The sequence below is a fragment of the Alternaria conjuncta genome (assembly GCF_024043145.1).
Source record: "Alternaria conjuncta strain BMP 0040 chromosome Unknown scaffold_20, whole genome shotgun sequence".
NCBI lineage: Eukaryota > Fungi > Ascomycota > Dothideomycetes > Pleosporales > Pleosporaceae > Alternaria > Alternaria conjuncta.
In genome coordinates this window covers 143767-154826 of record NW_026250109.1, presented here as the reverse complement: position 1 = coordinate 154826, position 11060 = coordinate 143767, and the positions used below count along the sequence as shown (strand labels likewise).

The 11060-nt window shown below is 52.6% G+C and overlaps 4 protein-coding genes across 4 annotated transcripts; 2 read left to right on the top strand and 2 right to left on the bottom strand.

Moving 5' to 3' along the window:
• Nucleotides 1-1127: 1127 nt before the first annotated feature.
• Nucleotides 1128-1727, top strand: J4E85_009967 (uncharacterized protein; the record flags this gene model as incomplete). Its single annotated transcript, XM_051474184.1, has 3 exons — nt 1128-1191; nt 1245-1489; nt 1551-1727. 3 exons carry the CDS (start codon nt 1128-1130, stop codon nt 1725-1727), a joined length of 486 nt encoding a protein of 161 aa, XP_051321971.1.
• Nucleotides 1728-2297: 570 nt separating this feature from the next.
• On the top strand, nt 2298-4214 carry J4E85_009966 (uncharacterized protein; the record flags this gene model as incomplete). Its single annotated transcript, XM_051474183.1, has 2 exons — nt 2298-2773; nt 2831-4214. The coding sequence occupies 2 exons, from the start codon at nt 2298-2300 to the stop codon at nt 4212-4214; spliced, it is 1860 nt and encodes a 619-aa protein (XP_051321970.1).
• Nucleotides 4215-4707: 493 nt separating this feature from the next.
• On the bottom strand, nt 4708-5191 carry J4E85_009965 (uncharacterized protein; the record flags this gene model as incomplete). The annotated part of the gene is made up of 3 exons (XM_051474182.1): nt 4708-4794; nt 4867-4979; nt 5083-5191. The coding sequence occupies 3 exons, from the start codon at nt 5189-5191 to the stop codon at nt 4708-4710; spliced, it is 309 nt and encodes a 102-aa protein (XP_051321969.1).
• Nucleotides 5192-9045: 3854 nt separating this feature from the next.
• Nucleotides 9046-9697, bottom strand: J4E85_009964 (uncharacterized protein; the record flags this gene model as incomplete). Its single annotated transcript, XM_051474181.1, has 2 exons — nt 9046-9351; nt 9425-9697. The coding sequence occupies 2 exons, from the start codon at nt 9695-9697 to the stop codon at nt 9046-9048; spliced, it is 579 nt and encodes a 192-aa protein (XP_051321968.1).
• Nucleotides 9698-11060: the final 1363 nt, after the last annotated feature.

The following is an 11060-nucleotide window of genomic DNA, read 5'->3' as shown; positions in this document are numbered from 1 at the left end:
TTTCTTCTACTCCAAGGTACCTGGGTTTTGGACCATTACCTAGACGCTCAGCAATCGCGAAAATGACCGAGAAACTTAACAGCAACGATCAAGCGCAATATTAAGAGACGCTGAAAGCGACTATCATCGGTGAGTCGAGTTATGATTGTCGCTATCTACATCGTATGTCTCACATTTACCACAGCCCACGCGTGCGCAATCTACGGTCCGGGTTATAGCAAGGCTCCCAAATTCGACGTCATCATCGGCTATATCAAAGACGAAGACAATCTCGATACCACTGTCGCCTGGCTCATCGTCTATCCGGATACTAAGAACTTCAACTGGAAGCCTCTTTTACAAACACTAGAGTGCCGAAATGTAGAAGACGCGTATCTATCGCTGAGGCGAATGTTGCGCATGAAGACGGCCGAAGTCATGGGTTAGTAGTTCATATTGTTTCACAGGTAGACGGCTCACTAAGCGTATCCAGAGACGAAGGACAAGACTGGAATGGAGCTGCAACCGAAACCGGAATGCTGTATGATGTAGTCAACCCGCGGAGATTTTCTACTAGGGCAGATAGGTTCAGGCCAGTCATTAGCTTGCGTGGAGAATTGCAACGACACTCATTCAACATGACACAACGTCGTTTACATAAGGACAGGCAGGAAAGTTTCATAGAATATAGGAGTCCACCGGAAGCGGACAGGCCTCGTGGTCTGTCCCAACCCGGCTCACTGTATTAGATCGACGAAGGATACTGCAGGGAATCGAAAACTCCACTTAACATATCTCATACTTAGATTTCCCTACGTACACCTACACTCTACACACCCTCATATTGCCTACGTACCAACACAACCGTCCTTTCATCTGAAAAGGCAAGAAGCAGGAGTGATTCATCTCATGTCACTTCATTCCAGCATATTTCTGACACAATATCTGAGTATCATGACATTTAACTGGACTTGTCGAGCTCTTCCAACTGCCCGAAATAGGTAAGCTCTACGTAGCTAAGATGGTACGTGCTTGACGGAGTATTAAACAATACTTTCACTCCACGGCTCCATCACTCTTGTATCCCACTTTCGCAACACATACCGATCAATACAATCCAGTGTTGTTGAACACACAACCTCAAAATCATGGCTGGAATGACCAAGTACGAGACCCTGATGTGGGAAAAGCAGATCGAAGAGCAGATCTTGGGTAAGTTTCCCCTAAGCGTTCGGATATATGACGCTCAATTCTAACCTACGTAGCTCGGATCGACTTTCTCTTCTCTAACATGTTCCCTCCCGGTGTCGTCTTCAACATCAGCATCTACGGAGAGCCCGAAGCATATGGAATAGACATTAATTGGAAGATGGGCTCGACGGATACTCCTTGGGATGGTTTGATGCGCTACGAATTCGGGGATACTGCAGAGATAATCTTGGAGCATCTGCTGGGATATCTGCGTACGCAGTCGGTGGAGGGCAAGTACCAATTCAGAGTCCCCCAACCCGTGTGTCTGTACAAAGCTAATACTTGAGTTCCCACATACAGATCTTTGGTCGTCGGTACAGTCTCCTCACCTCGTGGAGAGCATCAAGAAAGCTAAGGACGCCCACGGAGCGGCTGAAGAAAACCTGAAGGAGGCTGAAGAGGTCTTTAAGAAGGCTGTAGAGGTCCTCCAGAAGTCCTCGACGGACCGCAAGAAAGCCGGGGTACCGGAGGAAGTCTCCGCTTCAATGTACATGTAGCTACCCGACGTCTGGCTCTACTGCATGGGGCGGTTTTCCCAATATGGCACACTGTTTGGTCTTGCTCGAGGAGATCACTGAGTAGATCAGCATCGCTGGGAAGGCGGGAAAGAGACGATGCCACAGGGTACAGCATATACACAACCGGAGCACACACTCGGTTCGATGTCAACGCTGCTTGAGCTACTAGAAAGTCTTCAAGCCCATGAATGAAGCATTGACCATCAGCTCTTCAACATCTCTCTCGCGTGAATGTCTTGGCGGTATCAACATATCCACAAGCCCAGGTTTCCGTACTGTTACAGTCCTCGGTATTCTCACGGCACCATTTTAGATGCCATACGAAAGAAATACTAGGTCTAAGACGCGGCTTCCGTGGCGCGCTTTTTGGCACACCCACTGTGGCGAAGTCCGTAAGAGCCGCGAATACGAGAAGAGAGAGAATACGAGAAAGAGAAGTAACACGAAAACGACTGTTGATCAAATCTCAGCAATACATAAATATGGTATCATCCTACTCAATTCAGTCTTTCTCATTCATCGTTCGTTCACTTCCTTTCAATACTCGTCATGTTGCGATACCTCACCCTCGCATCCCCCGCTCTCGCAAGCGCAGCAGCAACACCATTCTGTCGCACAACCCCCTCCGACGCATCATGGCCCACACCCTCAGAATGGTCCTCCCTAAATGCCACAATCAGCGGATCCCTAATCCGCACCGTCCCCGTCGCAGCCTCCTGCTGGCCCTCCACCAACAACACCTTCAACTCCCCTCTCTCCTGCCAAGAAGTCAACGACAACTGGTCAAACGGAACCTGGCATTCGCAACAGCCAGAGTCCATCGACTACCAGCTCTATGCGAATAACTCTTGTTTGCCAGACGAAGTAGGGAGTTGGTCGGAGAAGCAGGGGTGTAGTGTAGGTGGATTGCCGCAGTATATTGTTAATGCGACGGAGGAGGTTGATGTAGCTTTTGCGATGAATTGGGCTGCGGAGAGGAATGTGAGGATTGTTGTTAAGGGGACGGGTCATGATCTCAACGGGCGGTACGTATCCGCTGTCTCAAACTCGTTGAGAACAAGAAGCTGATTATATCTCAATAGATCAAGCGGCGCCTTCTCCCTCTCAATCTGGACGCGCAACTTCCGTAACCTCAGTCGCGACACAGCCTGGCATGTCGCCAACAGCTCTTCCCCACCCGAAGATGTTTTCATCGTCGGCAGCGGCCAGCAATGGGGTAACGTCCTCTCCTTCGCCACAAGTCAAGGTCGTGTTGTGACAACAGGCCAAGACCCCAGTGTGGGTTTGGGAGGCTATATCCAAGGCGGTGGTCATGGCCCATTGGCTTCCACCTACGGTCTGGCATCAAGCCAGGTCCTCCAAATGACCGTTGTTACCACCACCGGACATGTGCTTGTCGCCAACGAAGTCCAGAACCAAGATCTCTTCTGGGCGTTGCGTGGCGGTGGTGCAGGACAATACGGTGTGGTCACTGAGTACGTTATCAAGCACCATCCAGCTCCGCGTAACGTCGTCATGGCAAGTGTTCAGATCAAGCCGAAAGGCAGTTCAAATGCCAGTATGGAAGCGTCGTGGTCAGCAGTAGCCAGTTGGCTCAGCCACCTACCCGATCTCATGGACGCCGGACTTGCAGGCGCTGCAACCGTAGCAGTGGGAAGCACGGCACCGAAGTTCTTCCCTGATATCGATGTCTCGAGCGGTCCATTCACTGGCATCGGGCTCAACCAAGTCTTCTGGGCGTTCAACACCACGCCCGCTGCTGTCGAAGCGCTTGTTCAACCCATCTTGACAAACCTCCTCCTTCAGTCCAGCACCAATACAAGCACCACCGCCAACGACAGCTCTCTCGTCTCAACTTCAATGTCGACATCAACTCACAGCAACTACCCCTCCTTCTTCACCACCATCTCCGGCGACAACGTCGCCGGCGGCGAATCCCTCACCTCCTCCCGTCTCCTCGGCCGCGCCGAACTCATCTCGACCCCCCACCCCCGCATCATCTCTTACCTGAAAACTGCCATGGCAAGTCAAAACACCACAGACCCAGGAAACTACGCCACCATCGGCCTCTCAGGCGGCCCCGGCGTACACTCCACTCCCTCCAAACACTGGGGCGCCTTACACGCCAGCTGGCGCACCGCGTATCTGCATTTCATCGCCACGGGCGCTACTATTGATTCCCGTGCCGCGGGGAGTGCGAAGCGTGCGTTGAGCATAGGAGCGGCGTGGCATGCAGTTGTCAAAGAGCCGATGTGGGAGGAGTGGGCGCCAGGGTCGGGGGCGTATATGAATGAGGCGAATCCGTATGTTGAGGGTTTCCAAAAGGTGTTTTATGGGGATGGGTATGAGAGGTTAGTCGAGGTGAAGAGGAAGTATGATCCGAGTGGGAGTTTATTTGTGTTGGCGGGGGTGGGGACGGAGGGGTGGGAGTATGATCTTGATAGTGGGAGGTTGTGTAGGGTTTAGATAGGGGCGGTTGGTGAGGTTGTGGAGTATTGTGAAGTTGGTAGATTGCATGCGCTCTAGATGCGATGTCGAATATGTAGTGCAGGTTGGTTCCTTCATGGCCAGTGACAATATAGCACGTCCATGTGGCACCGTTGATGGTTTCCGGCTTTCACGTCTTGTGTTACGCGTCTGAAGGAAGATGGTGGGTCATGGTTGACATTACAGTGGGGCATATCCCTACAAGGTGGTCTGTGACAGGAGGTCAGCTATCGTGGGAAGAAGCAACACGGTTTGGTGGTGGCGCGGTTCTCAGAGAGATACAAAATTTCGTGAAATGTGACTAAATTAATCGTGTCAATTGGGTACTGCAGATAGCTCATCATGCTACGACCCCATTTTCCCTTCTGCCGCTCCCATCCTAGTATGAGCCAGTTTGATATGGCGCCCGGCGTCCTTTTTTAGCCCGTAAGGGAGTCTCGTGTATCGAGCTCGTGTGTCGTACGTGATTCGTTTACTGGCCGACCTTCTTGGTCTCCTCCTGCAGCTCCTTGATTTGCTGCTTGGTGTCCTTGCCAGTCTCGGAACGATCCGCCTTGACCTATACTCTCCGTTAGCCAATGCCCTCATAACGATGTTCTTCCATCTTCCTGATAAGGTAGATCCAACTTACAGCGCTCTCGCTGTCACTGGCAAGCTGCTCCTCCCAGTGTTGCTTGCCGTCCTTCTTCTTGTTGAGCTGCTCCTGCTTCTTCTTCTCGACCTCCTCGGCGCGGTTCTCAGAGTCTGTTCGCTCATGTCAGCTCGAATCCTTCTCTAGGTGTGGTATTGGCACGCGTTCAATGCTGTGATTGTTGGCGCTAAGCCGAGGTTGGCGGTGCGGACGTACGGAGAGCCGACTCCTTGCCAGCGGTGCGGGCTATTGACTGGGAGAAAGCGGCACGCTGAGCAAAGGCAAAGGGAGCGCGACGGGTCGCGAGGGCACGGATAGCGGACATGGCTGGTTTCGGGGGTGTTTATGTGGAGGGAAGTTTGCGGGGTTTCGGCGGTATAGCTCGGGGCTTCTAGCTTTGGGTATGTTTCGGTATGTGCGTGTAGCTTGACAGGAGGAAAGAAGTTCAATTGAGTCGATGGAGTATCTTAGTTGTATGGAAAGAGCTTGCAAACTTGGCAGATGGACGCTTCAGAAGGAAAGGTTGGTATGCTGGAGAAAACACACGTTCCTCGGTTAGTGGACGTGACTAGCTCCAGCACACGACGTCATACTTTCCCCGGCCGGCAATCACCATTACGAACATTGGCCGATTCCTGTCAGCCACTCGACGGAGCCTCATTAGTCATGCCTTTGCGACAACTAACTCAGGTCTAGATCTGCAGAGGCTCTTGTGGATATGCAGGCCGCCCAATTCCAGCATAACGTACCAGTAGCCATCTGGATCTGGGGTCAGCTGCTCAAATGCCACCTGGCACAAAACAAAGTATCGGTTCCACATTAGCTCTTGCTCTTGGCTATGGCGTCGCGGGCCCCAGTTTCTGCCTGTTTGTCTTGTCACTCGTGCCTGGGTATGCCAACGCGACGAAGGAACTGCACAGACCAAGACACGCGAATCCAATGGACCCACTTACACGTCGCAATTGCCATGATGAACGTCGACTTCGATTGCGATGTCGAAACCCAGGCCTAGCGAGATGCCGTGGTCAACTATAATGTCAGGAAGACGGACAGCTATTCCTTGCCGCTCGATGAAAAGCGCGTTAGACTATACTGGAGTTGCTAACGCGAACGTCGTGTCCATTCCCGCAGCAGGACAAACATCGCAACGAGTAGCTGAGCCCAGCGGATTAGTCGCGTTGGTCAGGAAGCGATAAGAGACGACCGGACAACAATGCGGAGGTGTCTAACATCAGACTGAAATCTGCAGTTGGCCAGGGTAATCCAATTTTCGTGATGTGATACCCATCTCCAATGATGCGAAGGATGCACACCATTTGACTGGTACAAAATTTCGCGTCGTCGTTAGCAAATCGAAATCGTGAGCCGAGGCAAGCCTCATTGAGGGAAGAAAAATGCGAGATTATAGACATAGGGTTGCGGAGTGAACATATTGGTGTCGAACACGATCTTTCTTAGAGAAATGGCATTTCCTTCCGGACCGCCACTAAGCTCTAATGATTCTTCTCTTTACTCTTGTTATATTGTGATGCTAGGTGATAGGCCAAGCCAGCTAGAGTGAATAGCCAACAACGGGTGTATGTTTCTCCGTACCCCCGTTAAAGCTGCTAGGGCTAGAGGTAGAGCGTGCACAGCTAAAAAGAGGCATCTTACACCCTCTCTAGCAGCAGCAATAGGCTATAATAAATTATAAGAGGGCTATATATATAAGTTAGAGAGGTATAGGCTGTTACTTCGCGAAAATTACACTTTGTAGGGCCGCTTCGCGGGAGTTAGAGACTCCGTATTGTATTGTTAGATTTATCCCGTTTCTACTACCCACTGCTGGGATTTTCGTAGAGCTGCGCAGGAAGGGCGTGTGTTGCTTTCGCCAGGACAGTGTAGAAAGCATGTGCGGCAGCATTGAACTATACTGCGTCGCAGACGGAAACATTTCGATGTCGGCGCTTACGGTACAACTCGAGCCTTACTAGGAGAGCACACAGGCTACTTCCTACATGCTAAAAGAGAAAGCGGATTCTGATGACGCTATTTTTCACCCGTGCGTTGGTGTAACTGCTACGTATGCTATGAGTTTCTACTAATTAGTCGATAGATGCGGGCCTCGATTAGCAGCAGCCAACTCGCGATCTCTCTATTGAAGTTTGAGAGTATCGCGAGTTCCATTCGAACAATACGCGTTTGGGACTTAAACATCCTTGTGGTTTCTCAATCCGTGGTACCGCTAAACAAGGTCAATATCATGTCTGCTGTTAAACAAGTGCATCCAACAAGCCATTTGATCTGAATCTCTAGATAAACATCGGGAGATTTGTCCTATCTATAACAAGCTGTAGTGATTGTCATGATACTTCACATACTAGCGCAACTCGATTCCCCGATATCTCCTTTACTATAGCTGGTACGCTAATAAGATATGACGAGCTACGTCTAATGCGATTCGTCCGGTAGCACAACAAGTAATCCATAAGCATACAACGCGTATATACCTCATCAATCTGTCACCAAACCGCGGATTCAGCATGTATCAAGACCCCATCTTAATAGTCACCCGTCTCCAACTCCTAGCTACTATACCACGGATATTCCCTTTCTCATTACCTAGCCCCCGAGCTCCAGCTACACCTCAAGCGCGAACAACAACACCATCAACAGAAAAACAAAACAAACAACCAATACACCCACTCCAATCCTTACCACACCACTGCCCCATTCCCGCTCGTGCCATCCAACCACGCAGCGCAAACGACCCCAGGGCAGCGGTGCACTAGCACTTAGCAACTAGTCTAGAACATTACCTCGTGACAACTTCCTCAGGGACCTTTATCTAAAGTTTAACCTACGGATCGTCTGTCACCAGACTGGCCTACCAACTCACGCCACCCAAGCAAGACTACAGGGCTACGAATCGGCATAGCTTCCCCCCCTTGAAACTAGCCTGCATGCAGTGATCTTAGTCAGACTAGCATCGAGTCGGAAGTCCGGGGGAAAGAGCCTAGCCTTGTACCTGAATGGCCGCTGAGAAGAGCTGAGCTGACGGAGTGTGAAGGGGAGCTGGGGCCCGCGGCGTGGCATTGGCGTGCGGGGTTGATAACGATCTTATCTCGAGTTATCCAGCTCGGTACCGGGCGAACATGCTCGGTACCATGCTTGTAAGAAGTACTTTGATCTTCGTTTTTTGAGTCGATAATTCACAGCATGCAATACAATAGTGGATGATGATTTGAACAAAGATTGCGTAGATTCCATTCCTAGGATATGTCACTGCCCCCGAAGACTCCAAAGAGCCATCGAGGCGTGTAGATATAAGGTAAGAGAGAGAGAACAGAGCTCTCATCTAAGGAGAGATGTCGCATAATAGCGAAAAAAAGGAAAAAGACGACATCCAAGAAAGAAAGATCAATCGCAAACCACACACAACCCACGCCTACTCCTTTGGGGGGTGTTGTTGTCGTCGTATAAATCCTCGTACAGTTGGAAAAGCAGAAACAAGACAAAAAGATGAGAAGAGAGAGCAACACCGACGGAAAAGCGAATTCCAGCGCCCAATGACTGCGTAGAATCATCCCAGCGTCGTCCGTACAACAAACAACTACTACCAAACAAAGAGTAGTGGTTTGTGACAATGCGAAGAGGAACCCAAAAGATAACACCACCGATTGATGACTCCCACAACATGTACGCTCAGACACCGTCGCTTTCGCAAGATAGGCGCCCAACAAATGGTATATACCGACCGCTTGAAACCCGAGAGAGAGAGATAAGCCAACCGCACATAGGAAATCTACCCTTTGTAATGGCAAACGTCGACGAGACGCAGCCGGGCAACAAAGATACAGAAACACCGTTCTGTAACCAACAAGTTTTTCCAATAGGAATAGCCAGAAATGCGAGACCCAGAAACACCGTTATGTGCAAACCGCCGTTAATGCGTTAGCGCTTGTAAAGCAAGGAGCAAAGCGCTCTATCCGGAAATGATGTGTTTTTCGCTATAATTGCAACGCCGTTGCCCCGTTCAAGTGGTATACCCAAGATGTCGAAGAAGATATCGTGATTTATACAGGGAGAGCCGGTGGATATCGAGAAGAAGAGGATTAGATCCAGGTAGCCACTAGCCTAGCAACTCAGACGCCGCAATGTTGACCGAATAAAGACGCTCGGCCGCGTGCCTGCAAGACTTTACCAGCGTCGCGACATGAACTGTTGCTGCATCTGTCGGTTGGGGGAGACAGAGGGAGGTGGGCTGGCAACAGCGCGTGTTGAGGGGTCGACGATGGGGATGGCATTGCGTGTGCGCTGGGCTAGCGGCTGGTGCAGCTTGGTTTGCGAGTTGTTCTGTTGGAATCCGACGGGGGTGTACGGGTTGGGAGCCGAGGACAGGACAAACGAGGGGGTCGGCTGCAGCTGGTGCTGAAGCGGCGACTGTTCAGGCGAGCCGCTCGATAGCGACGAGCGGTCTGAGCCGGACGAGTGGATGGATTGCAACTGTTCATCGAGTGTCAGCGCCAGTTCAGGCGGAGTCGACGACATGGGCGGGTGGCAAATATTGGCGACTTACATCATCCTCAGTGAGCAGGTGGAAGGGGCAGAACATCTCGTCGTCCTCGATGTCGAATGAGCGGGCGGCCTCGAAGTCGCGCTTGTATGCGATGAGGGTGGGGGGCTCGACGTTGAACTCCTTGGGGGTGCGGACTTGGCGGAACTGCTTGTTGTGCTGCTGGGCCGAGATCCGGGGCGCCCTCCGCGATCGGCCGCCGTGGTGGTTGTGGGTGTGGGCGTTGAGGTGCTGGGGGTGGTGCTGCTGGGCACCGTAGTTGAAGAATTGCGACATGTTGGCGGTGGTGGTTTGTGGTGGTTGTGGTTGGGATGACTGTTGGGCGGGGAGGGGTTGTGTTGTAAGCCAGGCAGGGCGACCACAACAAAGGCGAAACAAAGGGGTATAGCTCGGAAAACGGCGGGTAGCGGTGGTGCAAGATGCAGCTGCGGTGTGCGAGAGAGATGCGGGTGGTTTTAGTTATTAACTACGGGTATTGCGATGCGAGGCTGAGAAGATGTGGTGAGAGATGCGGTGCAGAAGTGCGAGGAGCAGGAGGAGCGAAAGGGCTGGAGATGAACAGGCTGGGTCAAACGAGATGTGTGGTGTCCGAGTGCCTCGATTTTAGTGCGAGGCCCGCCTGATTGGCTCGCAGCCCTGCTAGTTCGCCACTCCAGCGCCCCCTTGGACTCGAAGCGCTCTAGCGCCGCAGGGATTCGCCGTTAGCGCCCTGTGCACGCTTCTGCGCTGCGAGGTCAGAGACGCCGCCAGGTGTGCGCAGACGGATCGCCTCCCGGGCCAGCGCCTTCATCCCTCCTGCCTCGAGCATCGAGCCAGCTTGGTTCAATAGTCGGCCACGCCTATCGCGCACTCCTAGTCCACCTAATCGATAGACACCAGATAAACTCAGATGAGGATGCGCGCAAAAGTAAATCCCGGGCGGCGGCGCATCGTCAAACAGCCCTTATGCGACACATGACGCTAGGAGCTGCCAGCCCAGCGAGGCTGTGAGCTGGCTGGCAAGTGACCACCCACCGTCTTCTGCGCCCTGACCGCTTCTTCCGCACCTCTACCGCCGTCGCCAGGGGAATGCAGGCTGCCCATCCGAGCCACTGCCACCACCGCCTGTCCCCTCGAGGCCGCCCTCCAGAAGCCTCCGGGACTTGCACTTGCGATGCGGCCGCCCTTGCCGACGACTGAACGCTAACGCACCTGTGCCTGCGACGGCCAGCAGCAGCTTGACACCGTGGTTGAGCCCATGCCAGGATTCGCTCGTGGCCGCCGAGTCCCTGCCGACGGCGCCTGCCAATCCCTACCATTACGACGCACTGCCCATGTTCTGGAATGCCAGCTCAAGCACCCGCCTGTCCATGAATCTGTTGAGACCACGACCACCTGCTGACCAGCGCGACACCATGCGAACATCTGCCTCTGGGCCACGCCGTTGCACCTCCGATGCCAGTGTCTAAACGCCGACGGCCATGCGAGACGTTTTCCACCCGTCAGTGTTTCCGAACACGCCCGGGCTTCATCTCGTGTGACGTCCCGACGGCTGGGACACAGTGCTCTAGCCAATGGGACGCCGCCACTAGCTGAGACCAAAATAGCGCAATGTCTTCGTTCTGCCCGGCCCGGACGCTCGACGGCCTGTCCAGTGATC